Source organism: Piliocolobus tephrosceles, chromosome 16 (genome assembly GCF_002776525.5).
Source record: "Piliocolobus tephrosceles isolate RC106 chromosome 16, ASM277652v3, whole genome shotgun sequence".
Classification (NCBI taxonomy): Eukaryota; Metazoa; Chordata; class Mammalia; order Primates; family Cercopithecidae; genus Piliocolobus; species Piliocolobus tephrosceles.
In genome coordinates this window covers 18,827,949-18,842,025 of record NC_045449.1, presented here as the reverse complement: position 1 = coordinate 18,842,025, position 14,077 = coordinate 18,827,949, and the positions used below count along the sequence as shown (strand labels likewise).

At 40.8% G+C, this 14,077-nt stretch overlaps 1 protein-coding gene across 4 annotated transcripts in view; it reads right to left on the bottom strand.

The window, feature by feature from the left end:
- AKAP10 (A-kinase anchoring protein 10) overlaps positions 1–14,077 on the bottom strand; it is a 76,855-nt gene that overhangs the window by 39,231 nt on the left and 23,547 nt on the right. For 3 of the 4 annotated variants that reach the window (XM_023196453.3, XM_023196454.3, XM_023196452.3), the window contains exon 5: positions 4,104–4,202. The exons of the other annotated variant lie outside the window; for it this stretch is intronic. In XM_023196453.3, coding sequence (XP_023052221.2) covers positions 4,104–4,202 — 99 coding nt within the window. The remainder of the gene's footprint in view (positions 1–4,103; positions 4,203–14,077) is intronic. 4 annotated transcript variants of the gene reach the window in all.

The following is a 14,077-nucleotide window of genomic DNA, read 5'->3' as shown; positions in this document are numbered from 1 at the left end:
CGTCCCTCACATCTTTCAACTCACCTGCATCTCTACCCATGTACTGCATTCTTTCCTGTGACTCGAGATAAACTGTCCTTGCTCCCATCTAAGCAATATTTTATGTGAGCACTAGAATTCATCCCTTTTGCCTCCAGACTTCTTCCCTGTAACAACTGTCCCCTCTCCTACATCAGCTTCTCCTTCACTACTGCCTCATTCCTATCAGCTATGTGGACTGCATGTTATACATGTATACCTGTTCGCATGCTGTAACACACCTTATATGCTTATAATACATCTCACCTTAAAAACAAAATTAAAAACCATTGCCCCCCCCCCCCCCCCCCCGTTTTTTTTGAGACAGGGTCTGGCTCTGTCACCCAGGCTGAAGTGCAGTGGCATGATCTTGCCTCACTGCAGCCGTGACCTACTGGGGCTCAAGTGATCCTGCCACCTCAGCCTTCCTAATAGCTGAGACTAAAGTATGCACCACCATGCCTGAAAAATTTTTGTAGTATTATTATTTTTTGGTAGAGATGGGGTTTCACTATGTTGCCCAAGCTAGTCTCAAACTCCTGGGCTCAAGTGATCCACCTCCCTGGCCTGCCAAAGTGCTGAAATTACAGGTGTGCACCACTGCCCCCAGGCTACCTTGAGCTCATCTTTAGAGCAACATGCCACATAAGAGTTGTCAATACTCGCTGGTTCCACTCCTCTATTCTCTCTTAAGACTCCTCCAATTAAGTTTCATCTAAAATGGCCCACTGTAATTAAGATAACTAGTGTACGATGGGTTGTCAAATCCATTCAATTCCAGTATTCGTCTTACTTACCTCAGCTTCATTTCCTCCCAGAAACATTTTTCTTACTTGACTTCCTAAAGAAAACTACTTCTTGATACACCATTGTCATAAGAGGGCCTAGGTGTCTTTTGCTAGTTCTTCCCCATCTGCCAGAATGTCAGGGCTCAGTCCTTAGACCTCATCTTCCCTCATTACACTTACTCCTATGGTAATGTTATCTAGTCTTGCAGCTCTAAATCCATCTATATGCTAATGACTTCCAAACACGTGTCTCCAACCCGGACCTCTGCCATAAAATCCTAATGTAGGTGTCCAATTACCTACTTGACATTCACCATTTGGATGTCTAAAACCAAACTCCTGATTTTCCTCATAAGCCATTACTCCCACAGTCTTTTCATCTTATAAATGACAACCCTGCAATTCCAGGTATTCAGTTTTTTAAAAAATGGAGTCATACAGTCGGGTGGGGTGGCTCATGCCTGTAACCTCAGCACTTTGGGAGGCCAAGGTGGGTGGATTACGAGGTCAGGAGATGGAGACCATCCTGGCCAACACAGTGAAACTCCGTTTCTACTAAAATACAAAAAAAAAAAAAAAAATTAGCTGGGCGTGGTGGCAAGCGCCTGTAGTCCCAGCTACTTGGGAGGCTGAGGCAGGGAAATCGCTTAAACAAACAAAAAAAATGCAGTCATGCTTTATTCCTTTTTTTCCCTCTCATACTACTCACTTCTAAACCATCAGCAAATTCTGTCAGCTGTACCTTCAAAGTTTTTAAAAATTCTACCACTTTAAAGATCTGTGGAAGATGAAGGAGGTAGTGGAAGTATAGCTCCTGGATCACTCTAAATCCTCACATAAAAACAGTAATTAGAGAGCAATGCCAAAAACCCAAGGATAACATTTAAAACAAGACTATGCAAGTTGGATACACAGTAAGTGCTGAAGTGAAGGCTCCTTTGAACAAAACTCACTTGAAGGACAGCTATATTCAAATAGTACAACCGCAAGAGGAGACAAATAATTTGGATAGGATTAAGAATGAGGCTCAAGGAGGAAAAATGACTTGCCTAAAGCCATACAGGTAATTAACATCCTAAAATATATAATGATAAGACACTGGGATAGAGGTTTTCTCAAATCCCTTGACCACAAAATGTTATCAACTTGATCCTTAAGAAGACTTTTCCTTCATGGGATTACATCATCATTAATTTGATTAAGCTTAAGAGAGTTGCAGTGTGGTTTCATTTTTAAGTGTTTTATTTGACTTGAAACTCCTTCCTTTTCATCCTCACACCAGTGAGGCTATTAACTGGTAGAGACTCCCCTCAAAAAAATCACTAGCCAACCAATTCTTCAAACAGGCAAACTCTAATCAGTCAGAACATCCCTGTTGTATTACTAGGAAAAGCTGGTCTAGCGACAATGGTAGCAGCAAATTCTCACATAAAAACAGAGCAACAACACAGAAAACCTCAAATCTCATGACAACATCTGTCAGCAAAACTCAGTGAAACAGTACCCCTTAAATACAAGCAGATAGGGATAAGCCACCAACAGCCACCAGGCCTATGTTATAGCTGTTTATAGGTATCTGTCTGGGAGAAAGAAAAGGAAAATGGAGGCAACATGAGATGGACCCCAGAATAGCTAACTGGAAGGTATAGTGGGCCAATTTAAGAAACACAGCTGAGACTAACAGAGGTCTTGCTGTCTCCAGTAGTGAGTGAGTGTGAAGTACCCACAGTAAGATTAAAGAAGCCCCACATTGGGACAAATCTGCTAGAAGTGCAAGAACAAGTTTTATTACATAAATCACAAATACTAACTTTTTTGAAAAATAAAAATACATAATATTAGGACTTATGAGAATGTAATGTTTATTGAACGAATAAATAAACCTCTTTTATCTGTGAATATATGTTCACCAAAGGTCTTCCTGATAAAACACAGTAAAATCTTTCAAACTATTTTGCTATAATCTATACAGAAATATATTTGTTGAATCAGCATATGCATACATACATGTATATATAATGAAAATATTTTTCTGAAATGATGTTTGTCCTTACTACTCTGAGACACTTTTTTTATTCTAGTGTGCATATACATATATATACACACTAACATATATATACACTAATGTATATATATACACTAACAATATCTATATACACTAACACACACACACATATATTATATATATATATTATATATATATATATATATATATATATATTGGCAGGGGGTGAGGGCATAGGAGAAGGTCGGCCCCAACCTACAGTATGAAAAACACTGCCACAGCACAGCAGTTAAGGTATGTGAGGGTCTAGTTTCAAATCCTGACTCCGCCATGTCTGAGCTGTTACCTTGGACAAAGTACTTAACTTCTCTGTGCTTCAGTTTCTTCATCTATAAAATAACTGTATTTATCCCACAAAGTTCTTTAGAAGTTGAAGAGTTTATCCACAGAAAGTGCTTGGAATATTGTCTGGGACACAGTGAGTGTTCAATAAATGTGTACTATTTATTGTTCTTGCTGTCATTGTTATTTAGGTCAAAGTCTAAGAATTTGGGTCCAACATATAAGAAAAACTTTTTTTTTTTTTTAAAGTTAGCAAATTGTCTTTATTCAGAAGAATAAAGTTACTTGAAACTGGGACTGGACATGAGGCTGCCCTCCTCCTTGCACCTCCCGCTGTGCCAAATGACACAGAAATGACATTGTGTGTGGCACAATCAACTGGCAAAAAATGGCGAGTCACGGGCCATGTGATGGCTCTGGCTAATGCAGGTAGACGGGAGGTCAGGCCCACTGAGGAGTGGGATGAAGCCCTGAGACAGAGAGACCATCACTGAGACAACTGTCTGGCCATCCAGTTGTCCACTGGTCTTGAGACTCTTGGGCTGCAGCCCTGATGCCTGGAGACTTTGGCACTGGCCTTTAGCCTCACTGGACTTCCAACTCCGGAAGTTTCTGTCCCGCCCGCTTTGTGCACGGGTGCGGGGCTGCCAGTCAGTCCGTCTGGTGGTCTGTGCCAGTGTGCATAGCCGCCCGCCGGCCCGGCTGCTCAGCAGCGGCCAGGCCAGAGCACCCGCTACACTGCAGCCCTCCCGGCCCAGGCAAAAACCCTGTCGCCAACTGTAGCCGAGAAACTTTTAAAGTGAGCTATAATCTGACATAAAAAATACTCAGAAAACAAATTAGGAAGGGAACTGCTAAATTCCATGTTAAGAAAAAATTAGTCAGTAACCAAAATTGTCAGTTCTGTGCATTTTTTTTTTTTTCTTGCCACAGTTTCAAGCACTGCTTACCTATGATGTCATTTCTCATTGCTTCTGTAATTGGTATTGGTTTAGCAGCATCTGGAGATATATATTTGGTAAAAGTATTCACTGCATCTTGTTCTATACCTGCAAGGGGAGAAGAGAACTTCAAAAATCAAAAAGCCACTTAGACCCCAGTAATGAATTTTTTTTTTTTTTGAGATGGAGTCTCGCTCTGTCACCCAGGCTGGAGTGTAGTGGTGCGATCTCGACTCACTATAAGCGCCGCCTCCTGGGTTCACGCCATTCTCCCGCCTCAGCCTCCTGAGTAGCTGGGACTACAGGCGCCCGCCACTAGGCCCAGCTAATTTTTTGTACCTTTTAGTAGAGATGGGGTTTCACCGTATTAGCCAGGATGGTCTCGATCTCCTGACCTCGTGATTCACCCGCCTCAGTCTCCCAAAGTGCTGGGATTACAGGCGTGAGCCACCGCGCCTGGCCTCCAGTAATGAATTATGTTCATGAATAGCAGGGCTTAGATCATTGTGAGTTCCTATTGCAAAATGAACTTCCATCACAGAGGTGCTTTTTCATTGTTTGGTTTGTGGAAGAGGAGAGTTATATGGGGATGTTCAAAGCTATGGAAAATGCATATGATGAAAAAACTATGCATGAATTTCAAAGTACTTTTACACCAAAATAAACTCATATTAACCTGTTATATCTGAACAGGATCTACTTTGAGGCACTAAGAAGGAGAAAACACCAGTTTGAAGACAGCCCCTATTGGAGCAACATGAATTCTGCTAAAATGGAAGAATAAACATCAAATTTACAGTGAAGCTTGGGTGGATGAATGATAAAATTATTGATGCTTTACCAAAAGTTTATGGGGACAAGGCCTCAAAGGAATCAGCGATTTAAGAGGGATAAGGTACATGAAGTCGGCAGCAGTAGACTATCCACATCAATTTACGAGTAAAAAAAATTGATCTTGTTTGTGTCCTATTTGAAGAGGATCAACAATTATCAGCAGAAATAGACAACACCATAGATATCTCAATATTCCTGCCTCTGTCTCCTGAGTAGCTGGGACAACACACACTTGCTAATTTTTGTATTTTTAGTAGAGACGAGGTTTCATCACATTGGCCAGGCTGGCTTCAAACTCCTAGCCACAAGTGATCTGCCCACCTCAGCCTCCCAAAGGGAAGGGATTTCAGGAGTGAGCCCCCACGCCCGGCCACAAATATTTATTGTATGGCTATTATGAACAAATTACTAAGCAAAAAATGTCTGCCCAAAAGCTTTAAAATCAGAACCTGGTTGTTTGTAAATGCTTGCTTTCCCATTAATCAAAAACACCTGCCAATCCCAGATAAATGCAGCAAGAATTTGTCTAGATATTAATGCATATTTATTTTCTGGGGATTAAAACCATTTGAAGAAGTATTAATACTCTTTTTTAATTTTTTTTTTTTTTTTTTTTGAGACGGAGTCTCCCTCTGTCACCGGAGCTGGAGTGCAGTGGCCGGATCTCAGCTCACTGCAAGCTCCGCCTCCCGGGTTTAAGCCATTCTCCTGCCTCAGCCTCCCGAGTAGCTGGGACTACAGGGGCCCGCCACCTCGCCCGGCTAGTTTTTTGTATTTTTTAGTAGAGACGGGGTTTCACGGCGTTAGCCAGGATGGTCTCAATCTCCTGACCTCGTGATCCGCCCGTCTCGGCCTCCCGAAGTGCTGGGATTACAGGCTTGAGCCACCGCGCCCGGCCTTTAATACTCTTAAATAACACATTAACTATATTTCAGAAACAAAACTAGGCCACACCCTTCTTTTGGATATAGAAAGTTTTCATTTGTTTAAGAACAAAAGGGCCGGGCGCGGTGGCTCAAGCCTGTAATCCCAGCACTTTGGGAGGTCGAGACGGGCGGATCACGAGGTCAGGAGATCGAGACCACCCTGGCTAATACGGTGAAACCCCGTCTCTACTAAAAAATACAAAAAACTAGCCGGGCGAGGTGGCGGGCGCCTGTAGTCCCAGCTACTCGGGAGGCTGAGGCAGGAGAATGGCATAAACCCGGGAGGCGGAGCTTGCAGAGGGCTGAGATCCGGCCACTGCACTCCAGCCTGGGCAACAGAGCGAGACTCCGTCTCAAAAACAAAAAAAAAAAACAAAGAACAAAAGAACATTAAAACATTTTAATAAATAATAAAATACGTTTTAAAAATTAACTCAATGAATACTAGACTAAAATAAATGCTTTGGGTCTACTTCCTACAATACTCTTTTTTTTTTTTTGAGATGGAGTCTTACTCTGTTGCCCAGGCTGGAGTGCGGTGGCACAATCTCAACTCACTGCCAGCTCTGCCTCCTAGGTTCACGCCATTCTCCTGCCTCAGCCTCCCGAGTAGCTGGGATTACAGGTGCCCGCCACCACACCAGGCTAATTTTTTTGTATTTTTAGTAGAGACGGGGTTTCACCATGTTAGCCAAGATGGTCTCGATCTCCTGACCTCGTGATCCGCCCGCCTCGGCCTCCCAAAGTGCTAGGATTACAGGCATGAGCCACTGTGCCCGGCCCAATTCCTACAATACTCTTTAGAGAACTGCTTAAAACATCCTGTTTTAAAAAAAAAAAAAAAAAAAAGTGCCTTTTAGGAAACTGTGAGGTCAGATAAACTAGAATGATCTATTTGAATGGATCTATGTTATTTTTTGAGACGGAATCTCGCTCTGTCACCCAGGCTGAAGTACAGTGGCGCGATCCCGACTCACTGCAACCTGGTCTCCCAGGTTCAAGCAATTCTCCTGCCTTAGCCTCCAAAGTACCTGGAATTACAGGCATGCACCACAATGACTGGCTAATTTTTTTGTATTTTTAGTAGAGAACAGGTTTCGCCATTTTGGCCAGGCTGCTCTGGAACTCTTGACCTCAAGTGATCTGCTTGCCTCGGCCTCCCAAAGTGCTGGGGATTACAGGAATGAGCCACTGTGCCCGGCCCAAAATGGATATATTTTAGATCACCGATTTGTCAAGCCGTGGTATGACAGTTTCAGGGCACATGAAGTAACAGTTTGAAGTATAAATCTGTTAGAACAATTAAAGTATTGAAGGTAAAGAAATTCTTTAGACTATAACTTCATGCAATGGACAAAAATTTTGCTGAATGCTCAGCTTGTGATTATTCCATTTATTACTGTACCGCTGGTGTTTTGGCATATAAAAAAAGTGCTTAATAAACATTTGCTAGAAGAATGAACTTACCAGAAAGACTTGAAAGAATGAATTTACTACATATATTACCACATGTTTTCCTATTATCTTAAATTGTTAGCAATATCTTTATGAAAAATTTTGAGGTCAGGAATTCTCCTTAGGCAGAGGGAAGATGTCTGAAGATAAAGACAGCTTAAAGCAGAGAAGATAAGCAATGGGAGTGGGGCTCCACCTCAAGACACAATGGGCAGGCCTATTCCTAAAAGACCATCAGGCAGTCAGGTAAGGGGCTATGAAGAGCATGTGTTCTAGGCAAAATGCAAAATTAGTAAATTTATCAAACTCAGTACAGAAGAAATTATTTTGTTAACTTCCACCTCTCTGCATAAAGACCCTAAAATTAAGCTTAGTATCTATTCAAATACCAAGTACAAAGCATCACTGTATCCTAAAGAATTTAGTCAAAAGAAATTTATACACTGCTTTTGAGTTCTTTGTATTGATTTTCAGTTACAAAAGTAGTAGGCCATTACAAATCTGTTCATTGGTAAAAGGAGTAACAAGGACATATTCAAGAAATTCTAGATCACCCAAGAGTAGTGATATATGCAAATATGAAAAGGTTTATTCAAGAAAGAGATTATCCATTCTTTATGAAAAACGGGAGCTAGAACTACCAGGAGAAGAGACAGTAAGAATTTCTAGGCTCCAGACAAATTTTATATACAAATATAAGAGATGTTACTATAAAGCTATCTTCTGGAGTTCAAGAGGTTTTAATACAATGAAAGTATTAATAATTGGCTGGGCGCAGTGGCTCACACCTGTAATCCCAGCACTTTGGGAGGCAAAGACGGGTGGATCACGAGGTCAGGAGATCGAGACCATCCTGGCTAACATGGTGAAACCCCATCTCTACTAAAAAAAATTAGCCGGGCGTGGTGGCAGGAGCCTGCAGTCCCAGCTACTTGGGAGGCTGAGGTAGGAGAATGGCATGAACCAGGGAGGCAGAGCTTGCAGTTAGCCGAGATGCCGTCACTGTACTCCAGCCTGGGCAACAGAGTGAGACTCCGTCTCAAAAAAAAAAAAGTAAGTATTAATAATTATGACAGAAACCACCACAGGCGGTGTTAAAGTGTTATCTTCCTAAGGTGCTTGCTAAAGGGAAAACAGCAAATTAATATAGAGAATATCATCCTTTGATTTGATTTGAAATCCTAATAAGTAGGTCAAGACGAAATAAGCACACTCTACTGTCTCTCCCATGGAATGCAACTAACAACAATGGACAAATGTATCCAAGGACTTGGAATCAGGTAGACTGAGAAAAGCAACCAGAACTCGCAGTACATCCATACTCCTGACAAGTTTGTCCAGCACCTCCTGGCCTGGACTCAAAAGCTGTAACTGCAAACTAGATGCACAAAGAAGAAGTTCTGAGAGAGGCCCTCTGTTTCCGGTCTGAGGAACAGGAAAGAAGGTTCTCACGGATTAAAGAGAGTGGAGGAAATCCCCTGGGTTGTTGTGTTTTGTTCCTTTCTCCTTTGACTCCCAGGCAGTATCAGAGCAGCCATAGCAGCAATGACAGCAGCTCCAAGAATCCTACTTTCTGACAAGAGAAACTGCAGTCCCAAGAGGAAGAAGAGAAGTCTTGGCCACAGAGGGTGACATAACTACAGGAAGTATGCTGAAGTATAGGGAATCTAAAGCCCTGACTTTCTAGCCAGACAACAGGAAAGGGATAAAGCGAGGTTGTCAGGAGGCAGAAAGTGTCAGGGATATTACAGAAAAGAAGGAGCCCATGAAGACGTATAGTTGTATGTGCACTCCTGGGGCCACTTGTGAGCTGGGTGTGCATGGCCCTGCTTCTAAGAGTATACAAAGGCTTTAGGACCTGCCCATTGGTCAGGTCCCAGACTGGACACAAAAAGGCATATAAACAGATAAGATACAAAACTGAACTGATGATGGAACCAGAGCCTAAAGAATGCTGGTTGGAATTTGTGGCCTGAACCTAAATAAGTCAACTGCTTGTTAAAGCAAAAACTTCAGTATTTTCCACAGGATTTAAACAAGATTCAGAATCATGTAACATAAGTCAAACTGTCCAAGATACAATCCAAAATTAATTGTCATACAAAGAACCAGAAAATCCCATTTTCTCACAAGAGAAAAGACAATCAAGAGGACACATATGGTGGGATTATAAAACAAATTTTAAGTAGCTACTAAAACCATGCTCTAAGAAATAAAGTCACTCTTGAAACAAATGATAAGAGTTTCAGGAGGAATGTAAAAGACATACACAAAAAAAGAAATTTTAGAACTAAAAAACATAATAAACAAAATTTAAAATTCACTACAAAGACTCAATAACAGAATGGAAATGACAGGGGAAAGAACCAGTGACTTTGAAGACAGATGAATAGAAATTTTCAAAGTTGAACAACAGGAAAAAAGAATTTAAAGTAAATAAGGCCAAAGGAACCTGCCAAACAATAACAAAACTAACATTTGGGTTACTAAAATCCTAGAAGGAAAAGAGAAAAAGTGCAATGTTAAAAAAAAAAATTTAAAGACTTAGCAGGGCGCGGTGGATCACACCTGTAATCCCAGCACTTTGGGAGGCCGAGGAGGGCGGATCACGAGGTCAAGAGATTGAGACCAGACTGGCCAACATAGTGAAACTCCATCTCTACTAAAAATACAAAAATTAGCTGGGCATGGTGGTGCACACCTGTAATCCCAGCAAGTCAGGAAGTTGAGGCAGAACTGCTTGAACTCAGGGGGTGGAGGTTGCAGTGAGCCAAGATCACGCCACTGCACTCCAGCCTGGTGGCAGAACGAGAGACTCCGTCTCAAAAAAAAAAAAAAAAAGGTATTATTAAATATTTTTATTATATTTCTTTTCTCTCTCTTTTTTAACCTCATCCCTAGCTCAATTTTTTTTTTTTTTTGAGACGGAGTCTTGCTCTGTTGCCCGGGCTGGAGTGCAGTGGCCAGATCTCAGCTCACTGCAAGCTCCGCCTCCCAGGTTTACGCCATTCTCCTGCCTCAGCCTCCGGAGGCGCCCGCCACCTCGCCCGGCTAGTTTTTTGTATTTTTAGTAGAGACGGGGTTTCACCGTGTTAGCCAGGATGGTCTCGATCTCCTGACCTCGTGATCCGCCCGTCTCGACCTCCCAAAGTGCTAGGATTACAGGCTTGAGCCACTGCGCCCGGCCCCCTAGCTCTATTTTTATGGTGGCGAAGTTTTCTACATTCCACTTGAAGTTATAAAATAGTAAATGTGAGTACACCGTGAACAATATGTATATTGTAATTCCTAGAGAAGCCACTAAAAAGCCTACATAAAGATACAATCAATAACTCAACATATACATTCTGGAAAAAGGCAGGGCATGGTGGCTCATGCCTGTAATCCCAGCACTTTGGGAGGCCGAGGCAGGTGGATCACCTGAGATCAAGAGTTCAAGACCAGCCTGGCCAGTATGGTGAAACCCTGTCTCTACTAAAAACACAAAAAAATTAGCTGGGTGTAGTGGCACATGCCTGTAGTCCCAGTTACTTGGGAGCTGTGGCAGGAGAATCACTCAGAAAAATAAATAAGTAAGTAAAATAAATAAATTTAAGGAAAAATTCAAATAATCCAAAAGAAAGCAAAAAAGGGGAAATCAAGGAGGGGGAAACAGAGAAAATAAACATAAAACATATACTAAACTGGTAATCTAAATCCAAAGACATTAATATTATTATGGGTAATATAATTAAATTATATTAATACCAATAATTATATTCACACATTATAAATACTCCCAGTGCAACAGTTACATTTAATGTAAATAATTATACAAAATGTATATTAAAATAATTAAATTTACTCACAAAACCCCCATATTGTGAGAAAAGATTAAAAATAACATGACTTGGCCGGGTGCAGTGGCTCACGCCTGTAATCCCAGCACTTTGGGAGGTCAAAGCAGGTGGATCACCTGAGGTCAAGAGTTCAAGACCAGCCTGGCTAACATGGTGAAAACCCGTTTCTACTAAAAATACAAAAAATTAGCCAGGGGTGGTGCACGTGCCTGTAATCCCAGCTACTCGGGAGGCTGAGGCAGGAAAATCGCTTCAACCCAGGAGGTGGAGGTTGCAGTGAGCCAGGATTGCACCACTGTACTCCAGCTTGGGCAACAAGAGCAAAACTCCATCTCAAAAAATAAATAAATAAACAACACAACCCAATTATATGCTGGCTATAAGAAGCCCCCTTTAAATAGAATTATAAAGGTAGGTCAAAAGGAAAAAAATGGAAAAAAGATATGCCATGCAAGCACTAATCAAATGAAAGCTGCGGTGTCTATATAAATTGGACAACAGATATTTCTGATCTCAGAACAAGGAAAATTACCATAAAGAGGGAATTACATAATGATAAAACACGCAATTCACCCAGAAGATACGATTCTAAATGTGTACACACCTAACAACAGAGCCTCAAAATACGTGAAGCAAAACCAGATAGAGCTGAAAGTAAAATTGGAAAAACAATTGTAGTTGGAAAGTTCAGCACTCTTCTGAGTAATAAAGTAATATAATTGCATACAAAATGTCAGCAAGTATAAAGACAAACTGAATACCATCATTAACCAACTAAATCAACTTGACATTTATAGAAAACTGTCCAAAAACAGAATGTACATTCTTCACACTGTATGTGGTATATTCACATTAAAATTTTTTTAATGTTATTTTTAAAAATTAATAAATGAAATCATTCAAAATATATTCTCTGACCGTAATATAGTGAAATGAGAAATAAATGGTAGAAAAATAACAGGAAAAAAGTCTCCAATTGCTTGCAAACTAAATAACATATTTCTAAATAATTCATGGGTAAAAGAAGAAGACGCAAGGGAAATTAGAACATTTCATTTGTGCTCAGTTCAAAATACCAGAATTTGTGGGGGTATAGTTAAAGCAGTGGTTAGAAGGAAATTTACAGTATTAAATGCTTACCTTAGAAAAGAAAGGTCTCAAACCAGAAATCTAAGTTTCTACTTTAAGTAACTTGGGAGGAAAAAAAAAAAGAGTTAAATAAACCCAAAGCAAGCAGGAGAAAAGAAATAATAAAGAGCAGAAAATCAATGAAATTGAAAACAAAAACAACAGAAAAATGAAAACAAAAGCTAGTTCTTTGAAAAGACTAATAAATCCCTATACAATCTGACAAAGAAAAACAAGACACAATTGCCAACACCAGGAATAAAAGAGGGATACCACTACAAACCCAAAATGCTATAAATAATTACATGCCCATAAATTCGACAATTCAATACAATTAATTGCTCAAAGGCCATAAAGTACAGTAAAAATTCACTCAAGAAGAAGTAGATAACTTAAATATTCCTGTATCTATTAAATAATCTGAATTCATAGTTTAAAATACTCTGAGAAAGAAAACCTTAGGCCTGTGCCAGGTACCGTGGCTCACATCTATAATCCTAACACTTTGGGAGGCCAAGGTAGGCGAATCACTTGAAGTCACAAGTTCAAGACCAGCTTGGTCAACATGGTGAAACCCTGTCTGCACTAAAAATACAAAAATTAGTCGAGCATAGTGGCACATGCTTGTAATCCCAGGTACTTGGGAGGCTCAGGCGGGAGGATAACTTGAACCTAGGAGGCAGAGGTTGCAGTAAGCCAAGATCTCACCACTGCACTCCAGCCTGGGTGACAGAGTGAGACTCTGTCTCACACACAAAAAACAAAACCTTAGGCCCAGATGGAATCACTTCCCAATTCAACCAAATATCTAAAGAAGAAATGACACCAATTCTACACAATCTCTTCTAGAAAATGGAAATAGAGTAAAAATAAAAACTTACCAATTCATTTTATAAGGCCACCATTACCCAGTTTTAAGACTTACTATACAGTAATTAAGATCATGTGGTATTAACAAAGGATCTTGAAACAGAAAAAGGAGTCCAAAAACAGGCCTAGACAAATATGGCTAAAGTACAAAGGCAATTCAAAGGAGTAAAGGTTGTCTTTTCAACAAATGGTATTAGAACAACTAGACATCCATATGTAAAAATAAACAAAAAACTTGGCCTAGCCCTCACACTTGTACAACATTAACTCAAAGAAGATATATATCTAAATGTAAAGTGTGAAACCATAATACTTTTTTTTTTCGAAATGGAGTGTAGCTTTGTCGCCCAGGCTGGAGTGCAGTGGCGCGATCTCAGCTCACTGCAAGCTCCGCCTCCCGGGTTCACGCCATTCTCCTGCCTCAGCCTCCCGAGTAGCTGGAACTACAGGCGCCCGCCACCTAGCCCAGCTAATTTATTTATTTATTTTTGTATTTTTAGTAGAGACGGGGTTTCACCACATTAGCCAGGATGGTCTTGGTCTCCTGACCTGGTAATCTGCCAGCCTGGGCCTCTCAAAGTGCTGGGATTACAGGCATGAACCACCGCGCCTGGCCAACCACAATACTTTTTTATAAGGAAACATATGAGAAAATCTCCATGACCCTTGATTAGGTATGACTCCGAAGGCACAATCCATACAAGGAAAAAAATGACAAGTTGAATGTAAATTTAAAAAAAAAAAAAAAATAGTCCTGACGGGGCGCAGTGGCTCACGCCTTTACGTAATCCCAGCACTTTGGGAGGCCGAGGCCGGTGGATCACTTGAGGTCAAGAGTTCGAGATCAGCTTGGCCAACAGGGTGAAACCCCGTTTCTACTAAAAGTACAAAAAAATTAGCCGGGCATGATGGTGCATGCCTATAATCCCAG